Here is a 19,673-nt window from a genome sequence, read left to right as displayed (position 1 = left end):
TGACCAGGGTGGGATCCTCCTTAAGGCTTTGTAGTGCTTGCAATTCGCCCTTGCTGATGTTAGAAGGGACGTATCTTTTGGATTTTTCCATTTTATTAATGGAAGAAAGCATTATTTGCTCAAAGGCTATTATTTGTTTAGGAATGTTTTGATGAGGAACAAAAGTGGACTTGTTCCTCAATCCTGTTACTTCCAGGTTTTGAGCAAATGGTTGAGTAAAAAAGAAGGCTTTCAACCTGAGTTTCCTACAAAACTCCAATATTTCTATTTTCAGTTTTGTGTAATTCGTGCGTTTGCATGGGACGAATTTCAAGCCCAGATTTAATAAGGATTCCGCTTGTTTGGTCAATATCCGGTCAGATAAATTCACCACCACATTCGGTTTACCTAAGATTGGTAAAACCGCTTCCGTGTTCGCATTTGCCAAGGAGCTTTGGGCTTGGCTCTTCCTTGTTGGCCCCTGTCTAAAAAAGCAACCTGCTTTCTTGAATTATTGCCTCTAGAATCTGGGTCAGATGACCCTGAAGACGAAGTGTCAGAGAAAGTAGAAAAACGATTCCTAGATCTGCCCTGAAAGTCGTACAGCGCCCTGCGTGACTCGGCCTGAGTATAGTAATCCTCTTTGAGGAATGGATATACTGATTCTAACTTGAAGGATTTACTGTCCTTCTCGTATTTTAAAGATTTATTATTTATAGTGATGTCTTTGAAAACTTGTATATCCTTTTGGATCTTGTCAAGAAGAGTCTTGGCGTCAGTAACTGCAGGATTGTCAGCTATTGCTTTAGTTAACTCCTCGATTTCCTCCAATTCCTTCTTACACAGCCTTTGCGCCGTCTCAATGGTGTGGACCATGAGATCCCGGCTGCACTTGGTGTTGATCTGGCTGAATCCCTTTTTATATTCAATATCGTCAACAAAAATAACAGGGGTATTCTTAACCTGGAGACCCCAGGGAATAGTTCCACCCTGTAGATGTTTTAACAAAATATATCCATGAAGTTCTGTTCTAACGTGCTTTTTGCACAGACGAGTCAATTTCTGACTCGTTTTGTTGTTTCGCATCGGTACTTAAAGAAATAGACCCAAACGGAGAAGAGGCTATGAGAGACTGGATGTGACTCTCACTAAAAGAAAGTGTATCCTTCTCTGCCATAATATGTGAAGGACTCAAGGTCCTTCCACGATCAGAGTGCTCTGCGTGCCCCTAATTCTCTCGCGGATAGAATATCCGCTCTTAACAGCAAACAGAAAGGAGTTAGGTCCTTAGCGGGGCTGAGGGAGGGCTGGACCCTATATATTGCGAACCGACAAAATGTGCCCCCTCACTCAATCACTTGAATATTATTTCAGGACCAAATAAACATGAACATTAAATCTGGTCCGGTATCTTTATTTATACCTTTTATGACTGATTATTTCAAAAAATATTTCATATGGCAACAGGAAAATACAACATACACAATTATTTACAAATAAAGCTAAACTAAATTGACACAATACTACTAACACACTCTGTGAAAAATATTTAAATGTGACATCCCAATGACAATACAATACTAAACTATAACCATCATCACTAAACAATTTCATACAGCCAAATCAAAAATTCAGACGAATCAGAAAACATGGAAAGAGCCAATTCAATACAAGAGAAAAAGCGTGAGGCAGGTATAATTCATAATACACAATAAATGTCTATCATTAACTCTTGCTGGATTGCCGACGCGTTTCAAGTTTGGGCGTGAAGTTTCCAAACTATCATCAGGGCTCTTGTGATTTTTCTGTTGGAATGTAAAAAAAACTGTTTAAATACAACCAAATGGCCTCTTCTGAAAGAAGAACCGTTTGAATGGGGTTAAAAGTACCTGAACGTTAGTGAACGGTTGGCCTGTGTGGGTTTCTATAACTGGACCAAATCCTTTATTCAGGACACAACCAGGATAATTTCAGTGGCAGCACCAACCTGGGAAAAGAGGTGTTGCCTTTATTTAACATGAGGTCCCTTAGGAATAGAATATCATCCTGCATTCTCTTTCCAACACAATAATAATATTGAAATATTGAAAAGCATATTGTCATACCTTTAGTGGTTCAAATTTGTAGCCACAAAAAGGGAGGGGGGAATTTCTGGGAGGCAGAGGATTATCTCTTCTTTTGATCCTGCATGGGGAATATGTACCCATTTAACATAAATACAAATGCGTAAAAGTGTCTTTTTCTTGAAGTAAAAACGAAAAATCGTGTTATCATACCTTTCACGATTTTCTGATATGAGGCGGCAGGAATTTCTACCCTGTATCTGTAAAAGCAATGGACTGAATCAATGCGCGCTTTTAGTTTTTGTCAAAGCTGCACATAACGTTATGGCATAATTCATGACCTTTTAGGTGTGCCAGACAGGAATGTACCTTTATTTGTTGTTATTATCCGCTCGCCGCGCTTCCAGTCAAAGGACCCCAGCCGGGGCACTCGCGGAGCACAGTGACTCGATTCCGCTCTGTATTCAACAGTCACGTGCCGTCGTGATCTGTAAAGACGCGCGGGGGATTAGTATGTGAATTGCCCGGCCCGCAGCAGTCTCTTGGCGGATAAATCGACCTCCCAAGTAACGCTTACCTCCAACCTCTGTACACAAATTGGAACCAGCGCTTCTCACTCGCTACTAGCTACAAGTTGCGGCGGCCATTTTTACATTCTTAAAGTAACACCGCAGAAGCGCCCTTCTGGGTCCAAGGTGCATTCTGGGATTTGCGGTGCAAAGCCCATTCTAATGAACTGGGGTCAGTCCGGGGTGGATTTTATGGCACACAAAAAAAATGAATTCAGTCTGTACAGTACTGCAAGGTACCTCATTTTGTGGCAAACACCAAATGAATTTAGTCTGTATAATGCTAAAAGGTACATGATTTTCCAATGTTGTTATTCATGAAGGGAGCAAGAACGTGACAACGCTGCAGTGTGACACAAAGTCTCAGATTCTTGACAGTTCAGACATGTTGTTGAGGCCAGTCATGATGCAATTAAATTTCAAAATTAGATATGCTTCTTTTGTCAGTAACATTTTATCAATGTCAGCAGGACGCTGTACGTGACTCATGGTGTGTAAAACAGTCCACTTGAAATCATTTTCGTTGTGGGACATTTCGATGAAATGTTCTACCACTGGGGCTGTTAGTATTCTTTTTTTGATTCTTGATCGGTGCTGTCCTATTCGAAGATTTACCTGCTGGTTTGTTTTCCCTATATATAGCCTTGGGCAGGGGCAGATGAGGGCGTAAACCACATTTTTGGTTTTACAATTTGAAAAACCTGGATGATTCCATTTTGTTCCTTGATGCTCAAATTCGCTGCCCTCAATGGTGCTACTGCATGAAACACAGTTCCCGCACCTATGGTGTCCCTCTAACGGTTTCATATCCCATAGGGCTCGAAGATCTTGTTTCGGTTGTGGCCTAGGGAGATCTGCTCGCACAATATGTTGACCCAAACTGCGGTTCTTTTTGTATGCAAAAATTGGGCGTTGAAAAGGGCAGAAGATTGAACTTCTAGAGTTCCATGAATGGATTAATAACAGACACCCGGATATTAAATTCTCCATCGAAATAAGTACCACAAAAATGACGTTTTTGGACGTCGAGGTCACCTGTGAGGAGGGTAAACTTAAAACATCACTGTTTAAAAAAGCGACCGACAAGAATACCATCCTCCACCATAAAAGCTACCACCCAAGAAGTCTGAAGGCCAATTTGCCCTATGGGCAAATGCTACGCATCCGAAGGAATTGCTCGGAGCTTGGCGATTATGACCATCATGCCCAGACATTTTGTAATGAAATGATTCATAGAGGCTACCCTAGGAAGCTCCTTAGGAATTCATTTAAGAGGGCACGCTGTACCCCACGTGAAACCCTTTTACAAACAAATGAGAAAAAGGAATTGGACAGGTTGGGGTGCGTGACCACCTTTGGGCCTGATACTCATAAGCTGAGGCAGACAGTCCTCAAGAACTGGCATCTGCTAGAGGAGCTAGAATGCCCTTTTCAACGCCCAATTTTTGCATACAAAAAGAACCGCAGTTTGGGTCAACATATTGTGCGAGCAGATCTCCCTAGGCCACAACCGAAACAAGATCTTCGAGCCCTATGGGATATGAAACCGTTAGAGGGACACCATAGGTGCGGGAACTGTGTTTCATGCAGTAGCACCATTGAGGGCAGCGAATTTGAGCATCAAGGAACAAAATGGAAACATCCAGGTTTTTCAAATTGTAAAACCAAAAATGTGGTTTACGCCCTCATCTGCCCCTGCCCAAGGCTATATATAGGGAAAACAAACCAGTAGGTAAATCTTCGAATGGGACAGCACCGATCAAGAATCAAAAAAAGAATACTAACAGCCCCAGTGGTAGAACATTTCATCGAAATGTCCCACAACGAAAATGATTTCAAGTGGACTGTTTTACACACCATGAGTCACGTACAGCGTCCGGCTGACATTGATAAAATGTTACTGACAAAAGAAGCATATCTAATTTTGAAATTTAATTGCATCATGACTGGCCTCAACAACATGTCTGAACTGTCAAGAATCTGAGACTTTGTGTCACACTGCAGCGTTGTCACGTTCTTGCTCCCTTCATGAATAACAACATTGGAAAATCATGTACCTTTTAGCATTATACAGACTAAATTCATTTGGTGTTTGCCACAAAATGAGGTACCTTGCAGTACTGTACAGACTGAATTCATTTTTTTTGTGTGCCATAAAATCCACCCCGGACTGACCCCAGTTCATTAGAATGGGCTTTGCACCGCAAATCCCAGAATGCACCTTGGACCCAGAAGGGCGCTTCTGCGGTGTTACTTTAAGAATGTAAAAATGGCCGCCGCAACTTGTAGCTAGTAGCGAGTGAGAAGCGCTGGTTCCAATTTGTGTACAGAGGTTGGAGGTAAGCGTTACTTGGGAGGTCGATTTATCCGCCAAGAGACTGCTGCGGGCCGGGCAATTCACATACTAATCCCCCGCACGTCTTTACAGATCACGACGGCACGTGACTGTTGAATACAGAGCGGAATCGAGTCACTGTGCTCCGCGAGTGCCCCGGCTGGGGTCCTTTGACTGGAAGCGCGGCGAGCGGATAATAACAACAAATAAAGGTACATTCCTGTCTGGCACACCTAAAAGGTCATGAATTATGCCATAACGTTATGTGCAGCTTTGACAAAAACTAAAAGCGCGCATTGATTCAGTCCATTGCTTTTACAGATACAGGGTAGAAATTCCTGCCGCCTCATATCAGAAAATCGTGAAAGGTATGATAACACGATTTTTCGTTTTTACTTCAAGAAAAAGACACTTTTACGCATTTGTATTTATGTTAAATGGGTACATATTCCCCATGCAGGATCAAAAGAAGAGATAATCCTCTGCCTCCCAGAAAATCCCCCCTCCCTTTTTGTGGCTACAAATTTGAACCACTAAAGGTATGACAATATGCTTTTCAATATTTCAATATTATTATTGTGTTGGAAAGAGAATGCAGGATGATATTCTATTCCTAAGGGACCTCATGTTAAATAAAGGCAACACCTCTTTTCCCAGGTTGGTGCTGCCACTGAAATTATCCTGGTTGTGTCCTGAATAAAGGATTTGGTCCAGTTATAGAAACCCACACAGGCCAACCGTTCACTAACGTTCAGGTACTTTTAACCCCATTCAAACGGTTCTTCTTTCAGAAGAGGCCATTTGGTTGTATTTAAACAGTTTTTTTTACATTCCAACAGAAAAATCACAAGAGCCCTGATGATAGTTTGGAAACTTCACGCCCAAACTTGAAACGCGTCAGCAATCCAGCAAGAGTTAATGATATACATTAATTGTGTATTATGAATTATACCTGCCTCACGCTTTTTCTCTTGTATTGAATTGGCTCTTTCCATGTTTTCTGATTCGTCTGAATTTTTGATTTGGCTGTATGAAATTGTTTAGTGATGATGGTTATAGTTTAGTATTGTATTGTCATTGGGATGTCACATTTAAATATTTTTCACAGAGTGTGTTAGTAGTATTGTGTCAATTTAGTTTAGCTTTATTTGTAAATAATTGTGTATGTTGTATTCTCCTGTTGCCATATGAAATATTTTTTGAAATAATCAGTCATAAAAGGTATAAATAAAGATACCGAACCAGATTTAATGTTCATGTTTATTTGGTCCTGAAATAATATTCAAGTGATTGAGTGAGGGGGCACATTTTGTCGGTTCGCAGTGTTTGGAAGAGTGGCTCAGTGTTAAGATGGCTAAAGAATGAATGCTAAAATGTTTCCTGCATTGTACCAGAGATACAGTGAATTTAACCACATACATGCTTAAAATGCACACATAGAGCTTCTGATTGAAAAGGTCTTAGTCAGATCTTCCATACTGTTGATGGTAAAGATGTGTACCCCTGCCTTGAGTCCCCGTCCGTACTGTTGTCTGGATCCCTAATGCTGACTTTTTGTCAAAGGTGAACACATCATTAATGTTCGCCATGACACTTACTGTCTCTTGGATTGGGGTCTTGTTGGATCGGGAGGGGTGCTCTAGGAAGCTGGCTCTCTATATAGTGCACTAAAATGAAGTACACTGTATAGAGAGTCCAGGCTGACCCAGATAAATACACAGAGGTTAAAGTCGATAATACTAACACTCTATTTGTGGTAGTGTGGGCAAGCAGGCTTAACAGAGGGTAGTGATTAGCATGTGTTGTACTCACAGAGATAATAAATAATGCACATAGTCAAGAATAAATCTGAGACCAATTTACTGTAATAACACTGTTTTTATATGATTTTTCAGACCACGAACTTCATTCTACAGTAAGTACTTTTCAAAATAATAACTTTTCAAGTTCGTAAAATAAATCATTTTTGTGCACATTTAAGCAAGATTGAAGTAAATGGAAGAAAATAGAAAAATGCATATGAAATTATACCATTGGATTTTGAGGTTCACCTTCTGGATTTAGATTGGTAGCAAGACCAGGTCCAACGTTCCACTAGCGGATTCTCAGAAGCGTCCCGGACTCAGCCGGAGGCGGGGTGCTGAGGTTGTTGGTAGGTGGTGAGCTATGAAGAAGGGGGCCACCTGAAAACACACTGCACAAGGGGGCTTAAATGTATGTCAGAGGGATCCCTCTTGAGGGAGCAGGTCTCAAGGGCCTCAGGAGCACAGGAGCACAGGAGCACAGGAGCACAGGAGCACAGCTGGTTTGTCGTTATCCAGGCCGGGAGAGCTGGGTGCAGAGCAGGTAGATCAGGCTTGGAGGTGTGCATCAAGATGTCCTCGCGGACAGGGGCAGGTAGGTTGCAGTGACGATTCCGGGACACCTGGGCCACACACAAAGTGGGTTTTAAGGGGATTGACATCCCTTAATGGGTGCTTGCTTCCTGGGCAGTTGGAGTCCGAATGGACTCTTAGTCTTGGTGTAGGTTGCAGGGGGTTCGGTATCCCAGTTATTGGTACAGAACGACTCAGGTAGGTCTTGCTATCTTCACAGTTTGTGGGGGGATGGATCTGATCCTCCTGAGCTGCTGTACCTCTTTTCAGTAGGATGCTGCAACAGAGGTTCCAGGGAGCTGCAAATCAGCAAACCAGACTCAGGATGTTCGGTGCCTGGGGTTCTACAGAGGAGTAGTTCCTTTACTCCAAGGTTGTTCTATGGTAACTAGTGATTAATTGGTGTACTTTGGGGTTCTTGGAGTCCTCAAAGCAGCAGGATGAGACAGCACACCACGATTGTCGAGTCCTGGAAGCCGCAGGCAAGGTTTTGTGTCAAACTTTCTGCAGCAGGTCTTCTGTTCTCGGGTCACCAGATCTTCTTTGCCCGGATCTTCTTTGTGTTCGTTGAATCTAAAGTTCAGGGTCCAGGAGTGCAACCTAAATACTGAATTTAGGGGTGTTAAGGGGTGACAGGTAGTAGCCAATGGGCTACCTACCTTTAGGGTGTCTACATCCTCTAAGTGATCACTTCCGATGGGAAGAGGTACTACCCTAGACCTGATAGGTTAAATCCTGCCATCACAGATGGAGGAATTAGAAATGGCGGGCTCTCCTCACCTGCCCCACCTTAGGGGTTATGCTAGCTGAATGTGGGCAGGCCTCCTAATCTAACTAATTTTCTCGCCTGTCTTCCCGCCATATGTGGAGCAGGACACAGGGTTTGGCATCCTCTACTAACCTAACCTGCCTGGGTTGCATTTCAAAGGCAGCATCGCCTTTGAAACTTCCTGCCCTGGAAAGCCATCCTGGCCTGGGGGAGGTGTGAAGCATATCCGACCAGAACAGACTTTGTTCCAGTCATCTGAGAGCGATACCTCTGACCCCATGAGGTCAGAAACATATCTGGTGATGACAGGCTGGCTAAAACTAGTCAGAGATCACACCAGTATTCAGTAGGTTTTCAGGGGACACTCTAAGGTGTCTGTGTGCATTTATTAATACATTTAACACTGGCATCAGTGAGGATTTATCGAGGAGATATGTTTGGTCCCAAACATCTTAGGGTACAGTGAAGCCATCATGGAGCTAGGAAAATTATGGTGACAAGTATCCAGCCCATGTACTCATTATGGCTTCCCTTTGCACTTACAATATCCAAGAATGGACTTAGATATTATAGGGTCACACATGGGATATAGTGCACCCTGTCCTAGGGCTGTAAGGCCTGCATTAGGGGTGACTTACCTATTCCTCATGCAGTATCTGTGGGCATGGCACACAGGGCTGTGTGCCATGTTGAGTCTTCAATTTTCTCTGCACCAACTGACGCAGCTTGCAATGGCAGTTTGCATATTCTTGGTGAAGGGTCTCTGGTATGTCACAATTTGGCCTGCTGTCCTAGTGGACCCCCATCAGTCCCAATGCCCTGGATAGTGGTTCCATTTTCTCTGGACTTATAGGGGTTGCTGCAGTTGTGCCAATCATGGTACAGTTTTAGGAAAGAGATCTAGCACTGTTGACCTGGTTAGCATGGACCCAGTGCATTTCCAAATCGAAATAACATAATGCACCAGGCAATGTGGGGGACTAACCATGTCAAAAGAGGCACTTTTCTACAGCCACCCTAAGTGGTAGAAGGCTACTGCCTTGACCAGGAGTTAAGCAGCATAAGTGTGGTGGTTGCAGTCTACCTTGTAGTGATTAGTGGTAGTGAACAGGACCTTTTTACCCTGTGACACTGGAGTGAGGCCTACAGGATCGCTCATCTTTTAAAAGTGTGATGCTGTGTGCTCAACTAACTCTTGGCCTACATCAGGTATGTGTGTAGTGCTACATACTGCAGATGTAGTGACTCTGTGTGGTTGTATGTGTGCCTGGAAAGGGTACAGTACAGGGATATAGGAGTACCGTATAGTACATGTGAGATTGGTTCATTTGCTGAATGCATGCATGCCTGTGAGGAATACATGACATGACATATGTAGTGTTGTGCAGTGTGGGCACATACAATAAATGAAGGGCAAAGTGTCATGTAGGAAGCACATGGTGAGTTTTTATGTTGGCAGTGTGTGTGTTTTAAAATACAAACACTGATTGAATATAGAGAAGCTTCAGTACTGAACAGTTCGTGCAGACTGAGTGTGTGTGCAGAATACATGTATTCATATTAAGGCACAATACATTGAGGTATTAGTGCTGAACCGTTAAGTGCCCTGTGAATGTACACTGAGTAACTATGCCTGCAATGGTGCAGTATATGAAGGACCCTGGGTTCTATTTTGGGAAGCCTAGACCTACCTGGTGAAGTCATGAGGAGGAAAGGAATCCCCCAAACCAATTTGTGTATTGCTCCATTCCTGTGAGACGAGAGGGCACACACTGAAGGGAAAATGAAAATTCCGCCTTTAAACTTCAAAGAACTCTACTTTCATTCAATGACAGATCACAAGGAAGAGGCCAGGACACATCTTAGGAAGAGAGATGAGGCTGATAAAGTAATCATAAAGAGAAGGGCTGGGGGTCTGGGATTAACATTGAACTCTCTTCAGTCTCATGGAATGTGCTGTGGGTCAATCAGCTTTGGAGTCTTGCCAGCTCTGGCAGACATCCTTTATGAGAAAAAGAGGAAAGAGAGAAGAGTCCATTTTAAAAAAAGCAGAACCCAACATAAAACCTCAAAGACTAAGGGCCCAATTCACAGAATGAACTTAAGACTAAATCCTAAACTTACTACTATTTGGTATTCACAGAATGCACTTACTATTTTTGGGATTCACAGAGTGAACTTACCACTTTCGGGATTCACAGAATGAACTTACTACTTTCGGTATTCACAGAATAGATTGAAGACTACTAACTTTACGTCCGCACTCGGGCCAGAAATTCCGGCCCGGAGGCAGAGCTTCCGGCTTGGGGGTAGAGCTTGCGGCCCGGAGGTGGGGATTCCGGACCGGAGGCGGAGCTTTCGGCCCAGAGGTGGACATTTCAGCCATGGCTAAATCCCCACCTCTAAACCGCAAGCTCCGCCTCCAAGCCACAAGCTCCGCATCCAAGCCGCAAGCTCTGCCTCCGGGCCGCAAGCTCCGCCTCCGGGCCGCAAGCTCCGCCCCCAAGCCAGAAGCTCCGCCTCTGGGCCGGAATTTCCGGCCCGAGTGGGGACATAAAGTTAGTAGTCTTAAATCTATTCTGTGAATACCGAAAGTAGTAAGTTCATTCTGTGAATCCCGAAAGTAGTAAGTTCACTCTATGAATCCCGAAAGTAGTAAGTGCATTCTGTGAATACCAAATTGTAGTAAATTTAGGATTTAGTCTTAAGTTCATTCTGTGAATCGGGCCCTCTGACCTTAAATCACATTTAGTGTCTAGTAAAGAACTATAAGGAGAGGTTGAGTTCCCAAATATCTGTCATCTTCCAAGCAGCCAAACAGGCTGTGTGAGAAGGGGAAGCTCAGCAAGACTTCCGCCTGTGACCAGGGCTGGGGAGCAAGGCCTGCTCTTCTCCCTGCTGACTGAGGGGACTATTCCCAGGACAACAAGATCACCTGGCCTGGAGCAACATATCCTGCTTGCTTGCCAAGAGCATTGTTCCCTGTAAGGGAGAGGAGGGTGTTGGAGGGAACGAGGTACAGACTCATCTATCCATCTATCTGTCCACCTTTTCCCTCATTCATCTCTCCATCCACCATTTCACTTATCCATCCATCCATTCATCCTTCCACTCATCCATTCATCCATGTATTCTGCCACCCTTTCACTCATTCATCCATCCACTTCTTCGCTCATCCTCTCACTCTTCCACCCATCCGCTCATCCACCCATTTTTCCTTTCACTCATCCATCCATCCACTTATTCATTCATCTACTACTTCACTCATCTATCAATCCATTCACCCTTCCTTTTGCTCATCCACCCTTTCATCAACCCACTCTCCATTTCACTCATCCACCCATTCACTCTTTCATCCATCTATCTATCCATGCTCCCTTTCACTTATCCGTCCTTTCATCCATCCACCTACCTTTCACTCATCCATCCTTTTGCCATCCATCAATCAATCCTTTCACTCCATCCCTCCTTTCACTCCTTCCATAAGCACATCCTCCCTTTCACTCATATCATCCAACCATCCATCTTCCCTTATACTCAGCCATCCATCCATCCATCCTCTCATAATCAATCCATCTACCCTTCCTTTCACTCATCCATCCATCTTTTCTCTCATCATCCATCCACCCCTTCACTCATCCATCCATCCTTTCATCCATCCACCCTTCTTTTCATTTATCCACCCATCCATTCTTTCACTCATCCATCCAACCACCATCCCTTCCACTCATCCATTCATTACTTCACTCATCCTTCCTTACATCCACTCTTTCACTCAGTCATCCTTCCTCTACTCATCCATCTATCCTTTCATTCACCCATCCATCCACCTTTCACTCACACATCCATCCATCCTTTCACTCACTCATTCAACTTTGTCTGCCAAGTTGCAGACAGAAAAGGCCCATCAAGGACATTACCCCACTGTAGCTGCTAAAGATTGGGGTTCACAATGCCAAAGCTCCATACTTTCACTCATCCATCTACTCACCCTTGCACTCTGTCTCTCTATCCACCCTTTCACTCCACCCATCCATCCACCCTTTCACTCTTCCATTCATCCTTTCTCATCACCCATCCATCCTTTCTCATCATCCATCCGTGCTTTCATTTATCCATTCATCCATTCACCATCCCTTTCATTCATCAGTCTGTTCTTTCACTTACGCATCCATCCACCCTCTCATCTATCCACCTTCCCTTTCACTAACTCATCCCTTCTTTCACTCATCAATCCTTTCATCATTCTGTACTCTCTCTCATTCATCCATCCATCCATCTACCCATCCACACTTTCATTCACTCTTCCACCCTTTTACCCACTCCCATCCATGCGTCCTTTCACTCACTCACCCCCCACCCTTTCACGTTATTTATGAGTCTTTGTCTGCTGAGTTGCAGACAGAACAGACCCATCAAGAACTCCACCCCACTGTAGCTGTTAAAGTGGGGAGTTAACGACGCCCCTGCTCACTCTCATGCAGTCAGCTCTCACTGGATGTCATGCAGCCACCAGGATGTGCTTGACTTCTCTCCTCCTGAACAGTCTCTCCTCCTGCAGGGCCAAGCAGACTCCTTCCATCTTTCAGCGCAGGCAGACGGATACAGACTTCAGGTGATGTCCCTTCAAATTTGGGACACCAGCTGTAAGGCAGATACCAGTCCTGACTGCACAGCTGTTCTTTGTGTACTGTGCAGAGCACCTCCTTGCATGATCTTAAAGGAAATGGAACTAGAAGAAAGTTGGTGGTTTAGGTCCAACATTTATACATGACTTTCAGATAGGGGATTTGGGTCCACTCCCATAAGCAGTAGAACCGATTTGGGGTGTTTGATATTTTAAGAACTTTAGTGTGGAGCTCTTTGTGAAGAGTGATGCTTCTCACAGCTGGTAGCAGTGCAGCGTTCTCCTACCTGGAGCACCCACAACAGAGGCACACAGAGATGTTGTGTGAGTGTATATGGCTTCCATCAGATCACTGAATGAGCAATCAAGGACAAGCAAGATGGCAGGTCTCACCTAGATGTTTCCATACCTCTGTCAACAAAGATTGCAGTCCCACCCTTCACCACTGCCAACCACCAAATGGCCGTTCTCAGGAAAGCTAATCAGAAGCTCATTGCTAAACTAAAAGATTCATGGAATATCTGAAAAAGATGCCCTGTCCCAACTACATGATGTCAGTCTCTAGGTCACACCTCTCCAGATAATGGAATATGAGCAATACATTTGCAGTCTCTGGGAGAACAGTCCTCACCCTCCATCTTGTGCGAAGCCAGGCCAGGGAAATCCAAAACAGGTCCCATTAGCGTCCATTACTCATACACACTTATCTGCACCAATGTGTTCCAGGCACTACGCAAGTATACTCACTCAACATGCACAAGGTATGTAAGCGCAGTGGTGTAGGCATACGCATAAGAGCCAAACTTTACACAAGTGGGCCATTGGGATTCACTCCTAGGGCCAGATAAAAGCGTCTCGTCACACCACTGATTCCTTTTAAAATCACAATATGCTGGCACAACTACTTTATTTACTATACCCATGACAGAAACTGTAGTCCACTACTCACAATGACATGCATGCATAGTGCACCTATGCAGGTTGCAGGACAGGTTCGGACCGTGACATAGTCAGGGTTGAGCCTAGGCATTTGCACGCATGCTTACATTAGCATGATGTCAAGGTCAAAATAAAAGCCAGGATACCAGATACATATGTAGCTGACAACTCATTGCAGAGGAACACACCCATAGAGCATGCAGGGCATGGGCATAACGCAAGCCCCTGCAGTGCGGGGGGGGGACGACAATTGTTGAGGGGACCCTCAACCCTTCAAGAGGAAACCCCATTCAGGCCAGGGCCAAAAATACCTATGGAATATGGGAGGCTGGGGGAACCCTCATCACATCCTGTGGGTGGGTGGGGGGGCATCAGTTTGCGTTACTCCACCAAAATAAACATTCTTCTCCCAACAATGACATTAGGGTTGTCACCTGCTGTTGAAATCTGTGACCCTAATTTTCATAGTGGGTTTCCAGCTTGCTACCAGTGTCTAGGCCTGCATTTTTAAAACAATGAAGTTTGCAATATTGCCCATATCTGAGTCCGCAATTTCGGTGAAAAGATTCTGATCTGCTGCCAATGCGGTGAGAGGCAACCATAGCTTCAGACACCTGTGTGGCACCAATGTGGCCCGTCTTTCCTTCCTATAAGGAGCACACATGCGTATCCGGATAGGAGTTGTGTGTATGTAGGACAGCAGGAGCCCTGGAGGAACCATGACATGAGACATTGCCAGACTGCCAAAGCTCCAGGATCCTGGCTCTGCACATAAAACTGCACTGCACCTGGAGAGAGTCATTAGGATCTCTGCTACAGCTAGCAAAGAAGTGGCTGGCAGCCATCTCATCCCAGTAGTGATAGGCAGGCAGTCTTGAGGTTTTCAGTCAAGCCATTGGGCTGGCCAGAGGAGGATGCCACCAGAGCACCAACCCCCGCCCTCATTAAGGAAGTATTCTTTCTACTTCCTCCCTAACGTGCTTCAATGCGGCATCATGTCTATGTCAGTTTGTTTGGTTAAAATGCCCTTGAAATAAGGCTGATGGAATGTCCGTCACATTTGACAGATGGTACCCATCTGCTAAACTCTAAATTAGGGCCAACGTCCCTTTGGACTCCCATTAAAACATTGTAGCACTCGTTTTTAATCCAGAATAATGTAGGCAAAGACAGAAAGCAGTGTTTGCAAATCGTGTTTTTCCTTCATCTTTTGGTGCCCGGCCAGAAACGCTCTCTGTCCTACTGCCCACATTATACTCCCTTTTCTTTCGAGTCTGGGCCTCTCAGACTGGTCCTCTGACCCATTCACCTGCTCACCCAAAACCCATCCTCCATTACCTGCTCTGTTTTTCCGAGAACCTCTCTCACGAAGGGTTTCCTGAAGTAATCCACCAGGTAGGGATCCCGCTGGCTGTTGTAGGGGGGGAGGCCAGACCAGAGTTTGGGCTGCCTCTTTTCGTAGCCACTTCCATGGGTGCCCACTGCTACCCCGTCCAGTATGAACTCCCTTTCCTTCCTCTGTTGCAAAAGGTTGTCCTTCTTAGGATAGATACTCAAGACAGCAGTCCGGGACATAGTTTACTCCAAGCAAGGGGGCGAGCACCCATATGCTGGGATCCCTGCAGGCCCCTGACTCAGGCCAGAAGCATTGTTAGGTGACGGGTGACAGACGCAATGTCATTTAACATTTCATCCACTTCCCCGGTATAAATTGAACCCACAGCTTACAGGGCTAACTAACATCCCTCCACCAGCAAGGGAGCAGATCGTTAATATCTCAAATGAAACAATTAAACACCCGTGCCCAAATGAACAAATTGAAAACACGGGATTTCAAGACACCACCCAGAAAAAGTCCGAAAGATTTACAAATCATTCATAATGGAAAAGCCCAAAGGAAATTCAGCGTACTGTACCTGGGATATACTTCCCGCCATGCCAAAATACGAAAAGTAAATATCCCACAGATATACGACCCCGCTGTAAAACTCGAGCTGAGGCAGTGAAGTGAAATCCCTTTCGAATCCAAAGGCCCACATAGCCATTGCTCTGTGTTTCCAACAGGGGATGGATACGTGTATTAACCATATGGTAGTAGGTACACCTAAAGGGTGCACTGACATGCTTGCATCGAAGAAGTGCTGCAAATGACAGGTGTGCTACTTATTCTAACTACTCTTTTTACCGACCTTGGAACACTAACACCCCAGTGCGCTCACCAGAATCCAACCAGTGGCTGTGGCTGCAAGGGCCTGTTGGCAGCAGCTGTTTACACAGGACAACTGTCTTACCAGACTTCTTGAAAGCCAAATGAGCCACGATTCTATGCCTGCTTTTGGACCAATGCTTAGTGGGAGGCGCCACAAATGAGTCACACATATGAGCAGTCTATCTCCTGAGGCATTTAGGCATCAGGTGGCTGCATATAAAGCTGCTTAAGAAAATCCCCTAACTTCATGCTCACCAATTAGGAATCGCCCGGGGTTAAGGTTTGCGATTTGGCCCACGTGGCAGTGCCTTTTCTACCTCTTGTCTCAGGGGTCATGAAGACGTGAGCAAAAAGAAAAAGTTATTTGAAAAAAACCCACTAAGAACCAGTTTCTGTTCCTGGTCTTTCCTCAATAACTCAAGTAAGCAAATTGGAGTCAGTTGACAGGCTAAGGTTGGGAAAAGATGAGAAGCCTTCGACGTCACTGGAATAACTAAAAGGTGTTTAATGTCACTTCCGCTACCATCGGCCATTTGGTGAATGAAGTCCCTGCTGAGGATCCGAGAGTCCTGCCTGTAGACGAGGCTCTCTTAGAACAGTCAGTCTTTGTTGCTTTCCTCCTGTCGCTAGGCGCCCACGGTTCTTTCTTGGAACACAGAGGGCACTGTTAGACCCTCCCTGCATGCTCATTGGCAGGTACTTTCTACTTATACATACTCAAAAAGAGTTTGAACTGTGTCACAAAGCTGGACATCATTTTTATCCTGAAAATAAGGGCAGTTTAAAGCAATTTTGGACTACTGTGATAACGACTGTAATGCAATGATAAATGTTTAAATGAAAACAGATGTGAATACTGTTCGTTAAAGTAAATAGTCTTTTCATACAATACATCATAGGGAATGTTAATAAATAGAAACTCTAAGAATTCAGACACAACAGTCTGTTCGCTCTCTTTCACATACCCCTTTCTTCTCTCTCTTTCTCACACACACACACACACACACACGCACTCAATTGCGGCGCTGCAAATGAAAATAATAATAACAATAATGATGGCAATAACAACAACAAAAAACAACGACAAACCAAGAATAATAACAACTATTATTAGTATTATTAAACATTCTTTTCTCTTAATTCGGACAATTTTGAAATGATCCAGCAAGAAACGCTCCGGACGAATTCCAAATGCATGTAAGTTTATTATTTTCCCATCAGAGCCTGCCATCAACCAGCAGGCTTGAGATCCAATTGGCAACTGCCATCTTCCAATATCACCACGAGAACATTCCACTCACATTGTCCACCCAACGTTCCATGCCCTAGGCTCCACATATTTGTCGTGGATTTGTATTCATTTGGTCTTTTGAAACATCAATTCAGTAACACACATGTCACTGCCAAATGGGAGTCTATCTCAATCAGAATATAAATAAATGTCCCTTGTACACCACTTTTTGGTCTGGTCCACACAGCTTTAACTTTTCCAAACAATCTTGTCATCAACTCTTCAAAAACTACAATAAGGAGTCAAAGGAGAGAGTGAACTTCGAGTTAGCCTCTTCCAGCCATTTTGTTATCTATGTTACTTGGTTTTCCTTGCTTGGATGGGCATAGTTTTCTCCAAATAGAAACACGACAGCAGGATATGAATCAAAACAGAAGACCAACCAGAGTTGCTATTGTATTTATTGCATTATTGTATGGCTGCTATTGTATTGTATGCTATTCTATATGATAAAGTTACCCTTAAAAATGCAATGCCAAAATGGTAGCATTCTCATAGATAACTGATGCGTTGCTTTCTCAACTGAGGATAACAAAAGTAATGTATTCTACCACAGGCATGTTTCCAAAACTCTACAGATGGTGATCACCTGCTTGTGTTACCCAAGTGCCTGGAAATTAAAGCATTATGCTTGCAAGCACTGACAAAGCCAACAGGTCTAGCTTTAACGTGAAAGAGTTTGCAGACACTAGCCCAAATCATGCTTGCATTTGGATACCACATTAATGCAAGACCTGTGTAGAAAGCTGGCTCTCTAAATGGTGCACTAAAACGAAGTACACTGTGCAGAGAGTCCAGAGAGTCCCAGATTGGTATACAGAGGCAAAAATAGATCATACTAATGCTCTATTTGTGGTAGTGTGATCGAGCCGTTAGGCTTATCAGAGGGTCGTGCTAAGCATTTGTTGTACTCGCAGAGGCAATAAATGAGACACAGACTCAAGAATAATTCCAAAACCAATTTACAAAAATAACATGGATTTTTATAGCATTTTTAAGACCGAGAAATGTGTTCACTGGTAAGTACTTTTTTTGTTATGAATGTTCAAAGTTTGGAAAATAGCTCACTGTTGTGCGCAATTACGCACATTGAAAGTCTATGGGAAAAACACAAAAACGCATAAAAAATCATATAGTCAGAACCATCAGGTTGTGGGGGGCAAGATGGCCGCCGTAGCTCTGTAGAGAGAAGTCGCACTATCTCTCTCTCCTATCCTAGGATGTGTAAGGGCTGGTGAACCCAGGGATGTGGGTTCTGGTTAACCTGGTATACCGTGGAGCAACAGAAGTACTCAGCTCAGACTGGCTGAGCAGATTCTCAGCCAAAAAGGTGAAAAGCTGGCTTTGGTGTTGGAAGAGTTTGATAACCAGCGTGAAAGTACCCTTCAAGATGTCCCAAAGGGCTAAAATGGACAGAGACAAACCAGTGATCGCAGGGCCGATTAAAGGCTCAGCTGCTGTAAGAGAGGGGGCAATTCCAAAAACTCAGTCCCTGAAAAAGCAATCGGAGCCTCCTATGCGGTCTTCGAAGGGCGCATCAACTAAGAAGCCCGGAAAGCATGACAAAAAACCTGAAGCAAGACCTGGGACCCGCTCGGCTGTGATCAAGCCGGCAAAGGAACTGTCAATAGGCGGGAATGCGTCTCCGTCTACACAAACAGGGAATGTAAAAGACCAGATGCGGCAGGCAACCTTACCGGAGTCATTTGTTTTGAAGGCACCCCCAGCAGCCCCGCTGATAGAGCTTCAGTCGGTCGAGTCCCATCAGGGCGAGATGATGACCGGGAGCGCTGTAGCACCGCTGATGGATCCGGGAGAGCGGAGAGGCAGAGGAGGGCTGAACGCGGAAGCTGTGTCAGACCGCGAGGACCGCGAGGACGCAAGCGTCGTAGGCTTGGTTGCTGAGCAACCACTGAGCGCGGCAGGAATCGGCTTGCCGCGACCGAAGCTGAACACAGAAGCCGCGGAGGTGAGCAAGGAGGTCGGTAAGAACTCTGGCTACAATGGATATGACATTGAACAGGTGGAAAAGCGCAATAACGCGCGGATGCTAGATGCCCTGCTATCAGTGGAGATAGGGCCCCACAGTAAACCTATTCAGGGTGATGGTCTAAGCTGGGGGAGCACGCAGAGCTTAACGGAGTATAAAGAGCTGCAGTCTGTTCAGGACGTTGGCAAAAACACCCAAAATACAGACAGAAATATGAGAGGCGGCTCCCCTGAATTTTTCTCAGTTTACGAGGGCTCAGACATTACAGATATTAGCGAACAGGGATCTGAAGAGGAGGGGAGTGACACTGAGCAGTCTTCTAATTCAGATACAAGTAAGGGCTCCAGGGAGCTGGAGACCAAAAAGAAAAAGAGAGTTGGTGGCAAACATAGAAATGGAAGAGGTTCAAGGAGTAGCATGAGCAAGAAATTATCGTGGGACTACTCTGCTACCTCAGAGACCTACCAAGAGAGTGTGCAGGAGGAAGGGGAGAAAAGTGGGCGGCAGAAACCTCAAAGCGTAACTCT

General features: G+C 44.6%; 1 protein-coding gene across 1 annotated transcript in view; it reads right to left on the bottom strand.

The window, feature by feature from the left end:
- LOC144783269 (sperm microtubule associated protein 1-like) overlaps window positions 1-15,231 on the bottom strand; it is a 329,056-nt gene extending 313,825 nt beyond the window's left edge. Inside the window, exon 1 of the mRNA XM_078662334.1 lies at window positions 14,995-15,231. Coding sequence (XP_078518460.1) covers window positions 14,995-15,231 — 237 coding nt within the window. The remainder of the gene's footprint in view (window positions 1-14,994) is intronic.
- Between the last annotated feature and the right edge of the window lie 4,442 nt (window positions 15,232-19,673).

Source organism: Lissotriton helveticus, chromosome 9, assembly GCF_964261635.1.
Source record: "Lissotriton helveticus chromosome 9, aLisHel1.1, whole genome shotgun sequence".
In the NCBI taxonomy this organism is placed as follows: domain Eukaryota; kingdom Metazoa; phylum Chordata; class Amphibia; order Caudata; family Salamandridae; genus Lissotriton; species Lissotriton helveticus.
Note: the sequence above shows the minus strand (reverse complement) of the source record. Positions and strands in the feature narration are given on the sequence as shown.